Source organism: Metopolophium dirhodum, chromosome 6 (assembly GCF_019925205.1).
Source record: "Metopolophium dirhodum isolate CAU chromosome 6, ASM1992520v1, whole genome shotgun sequence".
Classification (NCBI taxonomy): Eukaryota; Metazoa; Arthropoda; class Insecta; order Hemiptera; family Aphididae; genus Metopolophium; species Metopolophium dirhodum.
The window spans coordinates 25,502,769-25,515,288 of NC_083565.1; the positions used below are offsets into that span (position 1 = coordinate 25,502,769).

At 29.5% G+C, this 12,520-nt stretch overlaps 1 protein-coding gene and 1 pseudogene across 1 annotated transcript; both read right to left on the reverse strand.

The window, feature by feature from the left end:
- Positions 1-4,526: 4,526 nt before the first annotated feature.
- Positions 4,527-7,612, reverse strand: LOC132947570 (histone acetyltransferase KAT7-like; annotated as a pseudogene).
- An 893-nt stretch (positions 7,613-8,505) lies between these two features.
- Positions 8,506-9,045, reverse strand: LOC132947571 (uncharacterized). Its single transcript, XM_061017868.1, has 2 exons — positions 8,761-9,045; positions 8,506-8,691 (listed from the first exon to the last, which is right to left on the reverse strand). Exons 1-2 carry the CDS (start codon positions 9,043-9,045, stop codon positions 8,506-8,508), a joined length of 471 nt encoding a protein of 156 aa, XP_060873851.1.
- Positions 9,046-12,520: the final 3,475 nt, after the last annotated feature.

Here is a 12,520-nt window from a genome sequence, read left to right on the forward strand (position 1 = left end):
TGAGAATATTTTATGGGTTAGAGAATATTTTACCCATTTAGCATATTTTGGAATATTTCGTAAATTGTGAGAAAAATACTGTATTTATTTTGAATTTTAATATTACGTACCCAGAAAAAAATTTTTTGGACATTTACAATTTTTTTTTTTATCATTTTTAACTCTTACTAAAGTGCAATAGTATTCCATTAGAATACGCAACTTTTAATACCTAATTAATACCTCACTATTAAAATAATGTTGAAAAAAAAATTTTAAAATGCATATTAAGCAAATAATGATGTTTATTGATTATTTTTGCATATTTTTGCATATTTTGCATATTTTAGCATACTTTTTAAATTTTTAAGAAAATATAATGAGAATATTTGAAGGTTTTTTAGAGAATATTAGCATCATATTTTAGGTATTTTAAGAGAATATAAATCCGGTCTTTAGTCATAAATTCATAATCCTATATGTACAGATTTATACGAATAAACGTATTTGTCATGTTATTTAATTGGTTTTTATTTTCTGGCTATTATAATATAGTTTAATATAGTAAAAGCGGGTAAGTGGATGTCACTCTGCTGTACAGTAGGTTACAAGTGGATCAATGTATAATGGATTGTATAAAACTTGAATTCAATGATATAGTATCATTGTATAAGAAAAACGATTCTGAGCGGAGACGGTTTGTCAGTCTGGATATTTTATATTGCTATTATTTATTGTAGCCTGTAAGTTAAATTTATATTATAATATTATAATTTTTTATTCATTTCTATGGTGATAATTGATAAACCAAGCGTTAGAAATTAAATTTCCATTTTTAGAGGTTTTTCGTAATTTGTCGGTAGTGTTTCCCGTAACATTAAATAATTATTGAGAAAATCGAAAAATGCCCTCTCTAAAGTACCATCTTGGTTCAGTTTGATAAAACATAAGATACTATATTATGTTGATATCGAAGCACTCCTTCTGGTAGAAATTTCGTTACAGGATAAAAAAAAAATAAATAAATACCACTAGCTTATTCGCTCAGCTCAGAATCTAAAGTTAATTTCATGACTTATGGAAATGGTGTCTATATATTGTATAAGGTATACTTTCGGTTTTTTTTATAACCAATGTAAAAATATGTGTATATCTTATTTTTTTTTAAAGATCGTCTTATATTTTGATTTTGTAATAATGGTGATCTGTTTTTTGGATTTGTGACATTTCTTGAAGGGCACTCTAAAGACACGAGACCATGGCTCTGCCCGTTATGGTACCCCATCAGTACGCCAGTATACGCCACTGTATGTATGATAACTGCAGTTTAAGTAAATAAGAATATGTAGGTTTTTATATATACAAATGTGTGTTAGTGTGTATATATATATGAAAATGTATATACGCTATGACTTTCTTAGGTAATCTCATACAATATTTTAATGTAGGTACGCGTGATTGGATAAACATATAAGTATCTATAATATTATTTATTTAGACTAGTCTACATATCTAATAGTAGGTATTGTATTATGTATGTGTTATGTATACTATATTACCCTATTTTAATGCATGCTAATGATAATATCATAAGGTGTTTGATTTGGCTCAAATGTAACACATGATTACATGATATATATTAATATTAACAATATAAATATAATATAAAATATCCTAGGCTGCCAAACTGTCTCTGCTCAGAACTGTTTTTTGCACACATGATATATATCATTAAATACAAATTTACAGTCACCCACTTGTAGCCTACTATACAGCAGAGTAACTTTCACTTACCTGCTTTTTTTAGTTTATTTGAAGAAAAAAAAATGTTGTCCCCCCCCCCCACCCTGAGATTCCTGGGCGTGCCACTGATTGTAAGTACCTAACAAGCAGTGTTGGGAAGGAACGAAGCTTGAAACGCGTTATTTTTAAAATACTAGAACGAGGAATGGGAAAGAGTTCCTATTTTTAAGGAACTTGACAAACATATCTGTTTCTCAAATTATAAAAAAAAAAAAAATGAAAGTACCTATGAAACGCATGTTATTTTTGATAATAATATTTTCTAGAATATATTATAGAATCTGGGATTAATTAACTACTTATTAGCAAAGGTAATAAATATAAAAATTAGCAGATTATTTCTGGTTTAAAAGTTGTCCACAAAAACATCATTTTTAAAAGGAACTTTTCCAACACTGCACAAATACGAGTAAGAGGTCGCAAATAATACAAATTCTAATCATTTATTTGTTTTTTGTTAATTTCAGATGCAATCAAAACTAATTAATTCATATTCAATAAATAAATATATAAACTCGTAAAGTAACGAGTACGTCAATAATACTGTAATCAAATTAAATTAAGCAATAGTTTTTTTTTACCATTTACCCTACATTAAAAATTGATATAAACATTAAATATTCCACTTTAATATATCTTCACTCTGAATAGTGGCTATAATATATTATCATATGCGCAATCTGCAATCATGGAATGTACTTGTGGTAAAAGGCAAGTATTTGCAATATTATTAAATTATAATATATAGGAATATACGTAAGCGACAACACCAAAGACCACTGACAACCTGCTGTCTGTATTATACACTTTCATCTTATTTACAGTTATTACTTATTCTTCAATAATTGAGTATTTTGAAAAAAGTAAATTTAATATAGCACAGCCTGGTATAGCGTCATATTTTAATATTTTACTATAATATTATTATAGTTTAATGTTATAATTACAATATATAGGTATTTTTATTACTACAAGAGGGATCCGAAAAATGACCCACGACAGTGGTGTAGCTAAATAGCCTACCCAGGACTCCGTGTTATAATAATTTTATTTCTGAAATGTAAAAACAAAAATAATACTTATTTTTCAACATTTATACACAATTATTTTTAGACAAGTTTACTACCTACTTCTGGGCATACTTAATTTAAAAACAATACAAAATAAAGATTTGTATCGAAAAAATTTAATAAAATGTAAAAAAATTACAATGACAGATGTAAGATCGAATTTTCTACCGCAGAAACCATCCTCAAAGTTGTAAATCGAAGAATTTTTAAGAGGGGCCGGCGTTATATGACTTTTAAGAGGGGGGGGGGGGGGTTCGTAATTTCTTTAAGTTAAGCATTATATATGTTTACTACTTAGGTATAATTTATACTTTAATATATACTTTATGTAGGTATATAATAGAAAATAAAATACGAAAGTGTCATCAATTGATGGGTCTTCATTAAAATTGTTCATGTTTTATTTTTATATAGCTCATACTCTTATTGTGCCTGCTGGTCCATGCGCTGGTATATATTGTGTATAAATAATAGAAAAATAAAAAAAATGCATAAAATAGTACAAGTTACAAAGCGTTCTGTAATGTATTTTTTACCTGACCGTACAAAGTGTCCGCGTTATAGATTTCAAACAATAGACTGTAGTACTGTACAAAATTACCGTTTACCATTTATTATTTGTTTATAGTTTGTGTATTTAAAAGTCGGAATATAATAAATAACTATATGTCGTTAAATAAATGTAGCCGATACCTAGATATATTTAGAAAATATAATGTAATATACTAAAATAATACAAGTTAAGCTAATACTCGAAAAATAATTGTAATTATCAGGTATTTAGGATAGTTAACTGTGAAAATAAGAAATATAAATTCAAAAGTCACCAGTATATAAGAGTATAAGACAGTAATATATGTAACCGTTTATTTAACCTTAATAATAAGTAATAATTAATGATTTGGTCATCAACCTTTTTTTCTCAGTATTCATACTAATCAACAGACATCAGAGTACCTTTTTTTTTTTTAAATATAATAATCTTACTTTTATCAGAATAGTATTTTTTTTATTTGAGTAAAACATAATATTACAGTATACTCTTATTCGAGGAAAAAATATATAGATAGCAAATTGTAATAAATAAATAAAAAGACAATAGATTACTTAAAATATTACAATTATATGAGTTAGTAAAGAAAAAATGACATAATATGTAAAAAGTTTTTACTTTAAATTATAATAGAACAAACAGGCTATTTACTTGGATGTATATTAAATGGAATGTACATTCAATATTTAAAATAAAGAAAAATTGATTGGTATGCATCATATTATTTACAATTATTATTAACGTGTCCATATAGCTTTTATATTTACGTGTATAATATCAGCAATATAAACAATTATAATATAGTATTAAAGAAAAATAATTGTATACAATCTATGTTGATTTTTTTGAAAACTGGAATACTATTTGTTTGTACCAAAATCGATAATCACAGCGCTTCTGCACACTCGACGCAAGTCCAAAGTCGAAAAATTATCATGCGGGTGCTCGACTCGTACTCGTACAAACCGACTGGTCATCGTCATGCACCTAAATCTGCCTCCACCAGCAGCAGTTAAACTCGAACGCATACCTTTGTTCAGACCAAATTGTCCGCCTTCTTGAGCTGGTCCTGTATGGCAGCAAACGTCTTGCCCTTGATCTCGGGAAGCGACAGGGAGCAGATGACTATGGACGTGAGGCAGAACAGCGACGATATCAGATAGTTGCGGTACATGCCACCGTCGTCGGCCAGCACAGTGTAAATCTTGAAGGCCAGGAACATCGTGACGGTGAGCGTGATATAGTGTTGACCGCGTAAGCCGGGTGTATCTAGGTACATGCCAGCCGCGCACACGTGCACTAGAGTTAGGGCTAACCTAACCCACTGTCCGTGGAATACACGTAAGGGGTTCTTCGAAATGTCAACATACTAAAAAAAAATTTTATAATTATTTAAAATCGTTATTTTTTTATTATCAGGAAAAACTAACTTGGCCATCAGCTGGTGAACATAGTAAATTCGGCGGTGCACTTGTCCACGTAAAAGTACTCGAATACGGCCATGTCGAACACAAGGCACGAAGCGCACGACACGATCATCAGTGGCTGACGTGTAAACCAGGTACATGCCAGCCGCGCACACGTACACTAGTGTTAGCCACCTGGAATGCACTTGATGAAAACAGGTTCTTCAAAATGTCGGTTAATCTAAAAAAAAATATTATAATAATTTAAAACTGTTTTTTTTTTTTTTTATCAGGAAAAACTAACTTGGCTATCGGGTAAATTTGATGGTGTCCACCTCAACCTATCTGGAGCAATGTGAACTTGTTTTAAATCAATTTTCTTCTTTATGTAAGAATCTACAACATTCCAGTCAATACAAATTGTCATTTGTTTATAGATTTCCACAACCATGTGCAGAGATTGGAAAGTGGCTATAATATCTTGTCTCATTAAACCTAAAGCAAAATTGTTATTAATGTTATGATTGTCTCACAAAATTCTTATTAAAAATTTTCAAATTAAATGTTTTTAAATTACCAGTTTCACTGCTAATATCATTGATGCAGATGTTGTCAATTCCTCTGTGTTGATGTAAATATTGTAGAATGACACCTTTCCAATACGCATCGTATGAAATTTTACCCAAACCGGAAAGCGGTTTTTCTGGCGTACCTGGTTGATTTTCAATTCTAGATAGAAGATAACCTGAAAGGATATACTAGACGTGATATATGCTAAAACGCCTAGATCCATATAGTTTTCACTTACTGAATTCGATGAGAATTCGTCCATACCCTTGTCTTCGGTACTGTGGCATGATTACGATACAAGCTACATTAAAATTTTCTTCATTTTGTTTGAGTTTTGAAAAATAACCAACCAAATGACAGCCCTTAACATGTTTAATTGAACATTATTACAATATAATTATGGTAGACAACTATAAAAAAACTAAAAATTAAATTACCGTCTTGCAACGGTATAGACAGAAGTGGAAACTTCTACTAATAAATTTAGATTATTGGCTTGTATACAAATTTAAAGCTGGATGGACTTATTAAAACGTATTTATATAGGTATACTTACAAAACCGTCGTTTTTCGTCACAATGTAAAATAAGAACGGTTCAACGCCAAAGTCCAGAGTTTTTAGGTCCAAAAATAATTTTCCCAATCGACATAGTGTTTCGCAATACGTTTTATCTACTTTTCCGTCAACCTGTTTGAAAAAAAACAATTGTATAGTTTACCTCTCATGAATTGTTTAATAAAATTAATTTACTTCAAAAACGCTTAAATCTCCACTTAGGTAAATTTCTGTGCCTGGTGGTGTTCTCCAATTACAGTGTCGCATATGTCTTTCCAAAATCGATTGACATTTAGTGTATTTTAAACAAAATTCACAAAATATTAATCTCGGAGAATTCTCTTCCTGTGGAAATGGACATGAATAACAAGTCTCCACTTCAAATTTTCCCAATTGTATTACACTCGGACATCGTACTGGAGTTTGAATTGTACTCTACAATGATAATTATAGAAATATAAGACGTCATGTTATATTAAAATAAAATAAATAATTTAAATTTTACATTCTTTTCCAGTGTTCTTTTCCGCTTACATATATTGATATCATCGTTTACAACTCCAGATGCCACAGGGCGGATCATATTTTCCAGAACTGAAAATTGTATTTAATATTTATTACTAAGACTGGTTAGTAAGCCAAAAAAGTTAAGTACAGCATAGATAGACACCTATATATACCTAAGACACCTTTATGATATACCTATGTCATCGCTAAATATATGGCTTTTAAATTATTTAAATCATAAAAGTGTGACGTAAATATCATTCTCTAGTCAGAATAGCTTCGAAATTGGTATTTATTTATTATTTTAATTTTCCATTCGTAATCTGCTCTCTGAGAACTATGGGTACTTGGTATCTATACATAGGTACTACGTTTGATTAATATACTCAAAAGAACATAAATATAAACATACAACATGCAATGGATCAAAATTAAACACACCAGATCATATCCTGTTCACACTTAGTGCATTATAAGTGCAGCACTTTGCTTAAATAATTTTGTTTCTCCTTGCAGATAGCAGTGTCCCACCGGCCCACCGTACACTACCTCTAATTGAACGATGTGTTGGGGAGGGGGGGGCGAGAAGTAAGAGAGACATTACCGTCTTTCGAGACATCACGTTGATACGTTGAACCCACAATGGAAAGTTTTTCATGCTTTGCCTATTAAAATTACAATATATTAATAAATACCTACTGAAAGAAATAATAATTTATCTTTATTACTTTTTTAAATTTTCTGTCGCTAGCATCAGTCTGTACCCTTTTCTTTTTTATTCCTGCAGCTCTAGGTAGTGAACAGGGCACCATACTGTCTTCCTTGAAATCAGGTATTATATACATCGTTCCTTTAATGGGTGGTTTTCCATACTTTCCCTGTAAAAATTACGATATATTAATAAATACTGAAATTATAATAATTGACATTTATTACCTTTTTTACGTAAAGAGCCGAGGTGACATTACTGTCTTCCGTGACATCCCGTGCGTACATCGATCCTTTGATACATGGTTTTCCAAACTTTCCCTGTAAAAATAATAATATATTAATAAACACCGAATGAAATAATAATTGTCCTTTGTTACTTTTTTAAACTTTTTGTCGCTCTCCTCAGACGATAGACTCTTTCTTTTTACACCGGTTCTAGAGAGTGAGAGGGAGGTTGTTTTAATTTTATTTGAGTCTACTTTAGGCAATCGTGCTTTCCTTCCGGGAGCATGTTTTAAGATCGGTGTTTCAATCGATGATGTGCTATTGGGACGACGGTGACGTATTACACTAGATACTAAATGTGCTTCAGTTTGAGCAATAGTTGTCTTGTCATTACTATTTGACACATTATCGTTCGGCATGATGTCTAGATATGATATTGACAATGCAGTTATTACACAGGGGAAGAAGGGCTGTTTTGATTTTAGTAGAATTAACAAAATTGATGGCCTATGTATGATATATCAATTACTAAGTATATTTTATGATTTTATTGTGCTGAATGTAATTTATTTAATTATTAGACATTATAGTGATACAGTAATTAAAATTAATTTTTAGTGAATATTTACATTTTAAAATGTTATTGTGTGTCTACAATTTAATAATAGGTATACTTAAAAAGTTTCAAGTACTCGCGAATAATATTTTTAATTAAAACAAAAAAGTTTTAACTAGAGTGCGGATTTATAAAACATTAAAAACCAACCAAATAAGCGCTAAAAAATCTTAAATATGTATAATTATATGCACTGAAATGTTGAAATGTGCAATAATGATAAAAAGTATGCATAAAAAAATTAGCAAAATATTTTATTTTTTGAACGTTTAATTAATTAAAACAACATAAATACATTTCTTAATTTTTTTTTAAATTAATGTCGATGGTCAATGGTCGTAATCTATATTTTCTTATCTTGGTATACGTTTTTTATTTCACCGATTATTGATATAAGATCATCTTTGGGCAAACCGATTATATCTACAAGTATATCTATTAATTTATTTTGATATTAATCAAAAGAATAAAAGTATAATATTTTTTCTTATATTACAAAATATATTTATCTATGTTATCGGGTCGTTGACGTGTATTGGGTACTTACCAATGACATGGTGGATATCGAGGGTGGCTCTTGAGGTTCCAGACAATTTTCTATTATAGTCATCATCTTCATAAGATGATCGCTTTCGCTTGTGGTCAGTTAAGGTCAGATTGGTAGCCACAGCTACGTTCTCGCCGGTATCATGGGCCTTAAATAAGTCCAGATTGATTTTTATTAATATAGTGTCCTCGACTTTCAGGCATAATTTTTCTCATACTCTATGATGTATAAAATATAACATATCCCTTGGTTGCGTACCCGGAGGCACGTCTGTCTCAGCAGTAGCATGTTTGTCAGAATCCGGGGCCATGCTGGACACCCCTTTATCCGATTTGTCGCGGTTGACTGGTAACGAAAGTAGCAAGCCCGCTCCGTTGGACCTGATATTTACACCAGATCCACCTGCTACCAACGACTCCTGGAGGTCCGACCCCCCTGGAGCTGTAACGATATTTTTACATTTGCTATTCATATTGTGGTTTGCGGTTTTCCTTCCGTCCATTTTACCTGCTGGCAGGGATCCGTTTGCAAGTGTATGCAGGTGGACCGGACCTGCCAGCCCCAACCAATCAAGGTCATGACTGGCTCTAGGGTGGAACCTCTTGGCACGGACCAGTGATTGGCCCGTGAGCCCCCCCACCACGGCAAGGTGGGTTCCGTCGGGGGGGGGGGGGGGGGGGGAAACTCCCTCACAACATCAAAGTGGGTCCGGACGAGGGAGATAACGGACGAGGGACTTCTATGTTTTTAAGAACGAAAGTTAGTAAGAAAGTTAGCCAAGTTTAAAACACCGGTGGCAGTCCAAATTGTTACTATAATCCATTAGTTATTATTCATTATGATAGCTGTAGGTACTCAATTCAAATCTATCTTTTTTATTGTTAAAATGTAAGTAGCTATAGTCAATAACTATACTAATGCGGAGCATTAATGAGTATACAAGTTAAAGTTAAGTTAAAAATGTAATAAGTTTCCGTTGATTTAAATATTAATAGTTATATAATTAACTATTATTTATGGTACCCCCCCCCCCCCCCCCCCCTCCCTCTGCTCCACGAAATACAAATCCTGGTTGTTACAATACCCGGTTGTGATGAATTAAAAATAATAATATTATATTCAGCACTAATATTGCCGTATAGGTATCGAAAACAATAAAAACAATATATTAATGAATTATAAATATTAAATATTCGTAAATATAAAAATACAAATATACATATAAAATCATTAAAATCATTCATTTTTCGATTCAATTATTAAATTCTATAAATATAGAACATCATATTAAAATAAAAAATATTAAACTAATTGTTGAATATTCTAACTTAACTAGGTACACAGAATAATCATAAAGTAAAAAAGAATTTATATAAAATTAAAAATGTTCAAACGATTTAAATTTTCTTAAATTTACTTAAAAATATTCACATAATTTAGCACCATAATATTAATTGGACCCTGTTGAATAAATGTATGTCTTTTATTGATAAACTGTAAATTATTATTTTACATTTGTACTCGGATTATACTTTAGATTTATAAAATAGTTTTCTAATTTTTTTTTTTCTATTATATGATCTTTCCATTTAAGGTTTTGTTCAAAAATAATACACAAATATTTTAATTTAATAACTTTTTCAAATTATAAACAGTTATAAATTTATAAATTATTCAAGCATCTAAAATTATGTACGGTGATATTTTTTAATCAAATTTTTTACTAATTTATACTAAAAAACATATATTTAGATTTTTTAATATTCAGTTCTAGAAAATTTTTCTGTAACCAAGCATTTATATTATTAATAGGTACATTGATTCACTAAGTAATACAATACTAATCAATTTCTTTTATGTTCAATTGAAACTAGAATAATGTACCGTCAACAAAACAAATAATATCTCCTGAAATATTAGGATTAATAAGACAATATTTTATGTAAATAAGAAATATTTAGACGACTGTCCCTTGAGTTTCACAAGTTTACATTTCTTAAATTTTAACTACTTACAATCTATTAGAAAAATAATATTAAATAAACACATCTAGAGCAATATTAATAATAGGTACCTCATTAATATTTTAATATTTTTTAATGAATACAAATCAAATTACCTACTCATTATTGTCAATGTCAATATCTACTAGAATGAATAAAATTCTAAGCTATTAACCGTGCATATTTTGTTGGTTTATTTTTCCAAATTGGTTTGTAGAAAACAGTTATATATATTCAAAAAATCAATCAAACGTTGTTTTAAACCTTTTTCAAATATTTTGGATATGGAAAGAGATAGAGAGTTATAGGTCTATTATTTGTACATATTGTAATATTGCCGGATTTAATAATTTCGTTATTATTCTTACCTACGACTTCATGGATATTCGACAGTTTTTTGATTTTAGGTCATCATCTCCATCATAACGTGATCGCTTTCGGTTGTAGTTTATTATATAAATCGACGCGAAGTTCCAAAAAGAAAAATTTTTAAATATGGTGCACACTGGTTTTTTTAGCTGAACTAAATAATTAAATTTGTTTATTATTCAGCGTCAATATACCTACCTACCGACCGGCTAGGTAGTATCCGTGGTTATCTTGTTCGAATGTTTATTTATTTTCAGCCAGCAACAATCAGTTACGTACCTTTTAGTATTTTTATTATTATATTTTTTTTACGCAGATTCACGCTTACCTATAAGAAATATCGTAATATTTTAACTTCAAGCAATTATTCGCGATTTACTTTGACTGAATTTTTATGCATTTGCGTTATATTATACTATAGTATGTTATTACGTTAATATAGGTACAATATTATAATGTTTTATCATTTGTGTTGTACAATAATTTAGGATACATTAAGCATAAATTATGTTTAAGTTTTTTTTTTGTACCTCGGTGATTTGAGTGAATATGCCACCCATTGACAACACTCCTATGTAATCTTCACATCATAGTATAATATGTATATCGAAATTGTAATTAATAGTAGGTATTTAAAAAATAAACATTAATATTAATAATACATATTATTAATATTGAGGTTTAAAAATCCTATCATTATTATTTTTTTGCTATATGTATTAGATAGTGATTTTATTTGTTGGAATTATGAATTTTTGATAGTATTAATAATTTTTTGTTATTAGGTAGGTATGTGTTATACCTTCTACGGTAGGCATTGTAACTTAAAAGGTGAAACGATTTATGGATTTGATTGCATGTTTCAATATTTGTAAATTTTAGCTCATCCGACTTCTTTCCCTAATGATTACCTACGAATTGTTTTGTTGTATTTAAAAAACTGAAAGCTTAGCACTAATATCGAGTATCGGACCTAGTATAAATTATAGGTAGGTATATTAATTTTTTGGGATTATATCGGTTGATTATCTGGACGACTTGCAGATAAGTTATACTCTGGTCTATTTAATAGGAATTAAACTCGGAATTTAACTAAATCCGGACTTGAATATATTGAGAATTGACATATTATTTTTTATATATTGTGTACCTACCTATTAATTTTATTAAAAAATACAAAAATGTATATTAAATATTTAAAATATTATTATAACCTTCTGTTAAAAGCTATTATTACAGCTCAAAAATGTATAGTGTTTTCATCAGTCAGAAACTAATATTAATAATTACAAAAAATATTTAATTTCAACATCTTCAACTATGCGCCAATAGAGAGGTGTTTTGCGTTAACAATAATGACAATTTAATCAGAAATAACGAATACTTACGTAAGGCATATTTTGAAGAAATTATCACTTTATTTTCAAATCTCCAATCTAGGAGAAGGTTATATTTATAGACTTATAAATGTATCTAGACTGTTTTTATTAGTCATCAGACAAAATGCATAATAATAAATAATTAAATAAAAATATATTATTTTCATTTTCTTTTTTCTTTTTATTGTTTATAGGTAACCTAGGTATAGTATATTGTATTATCATA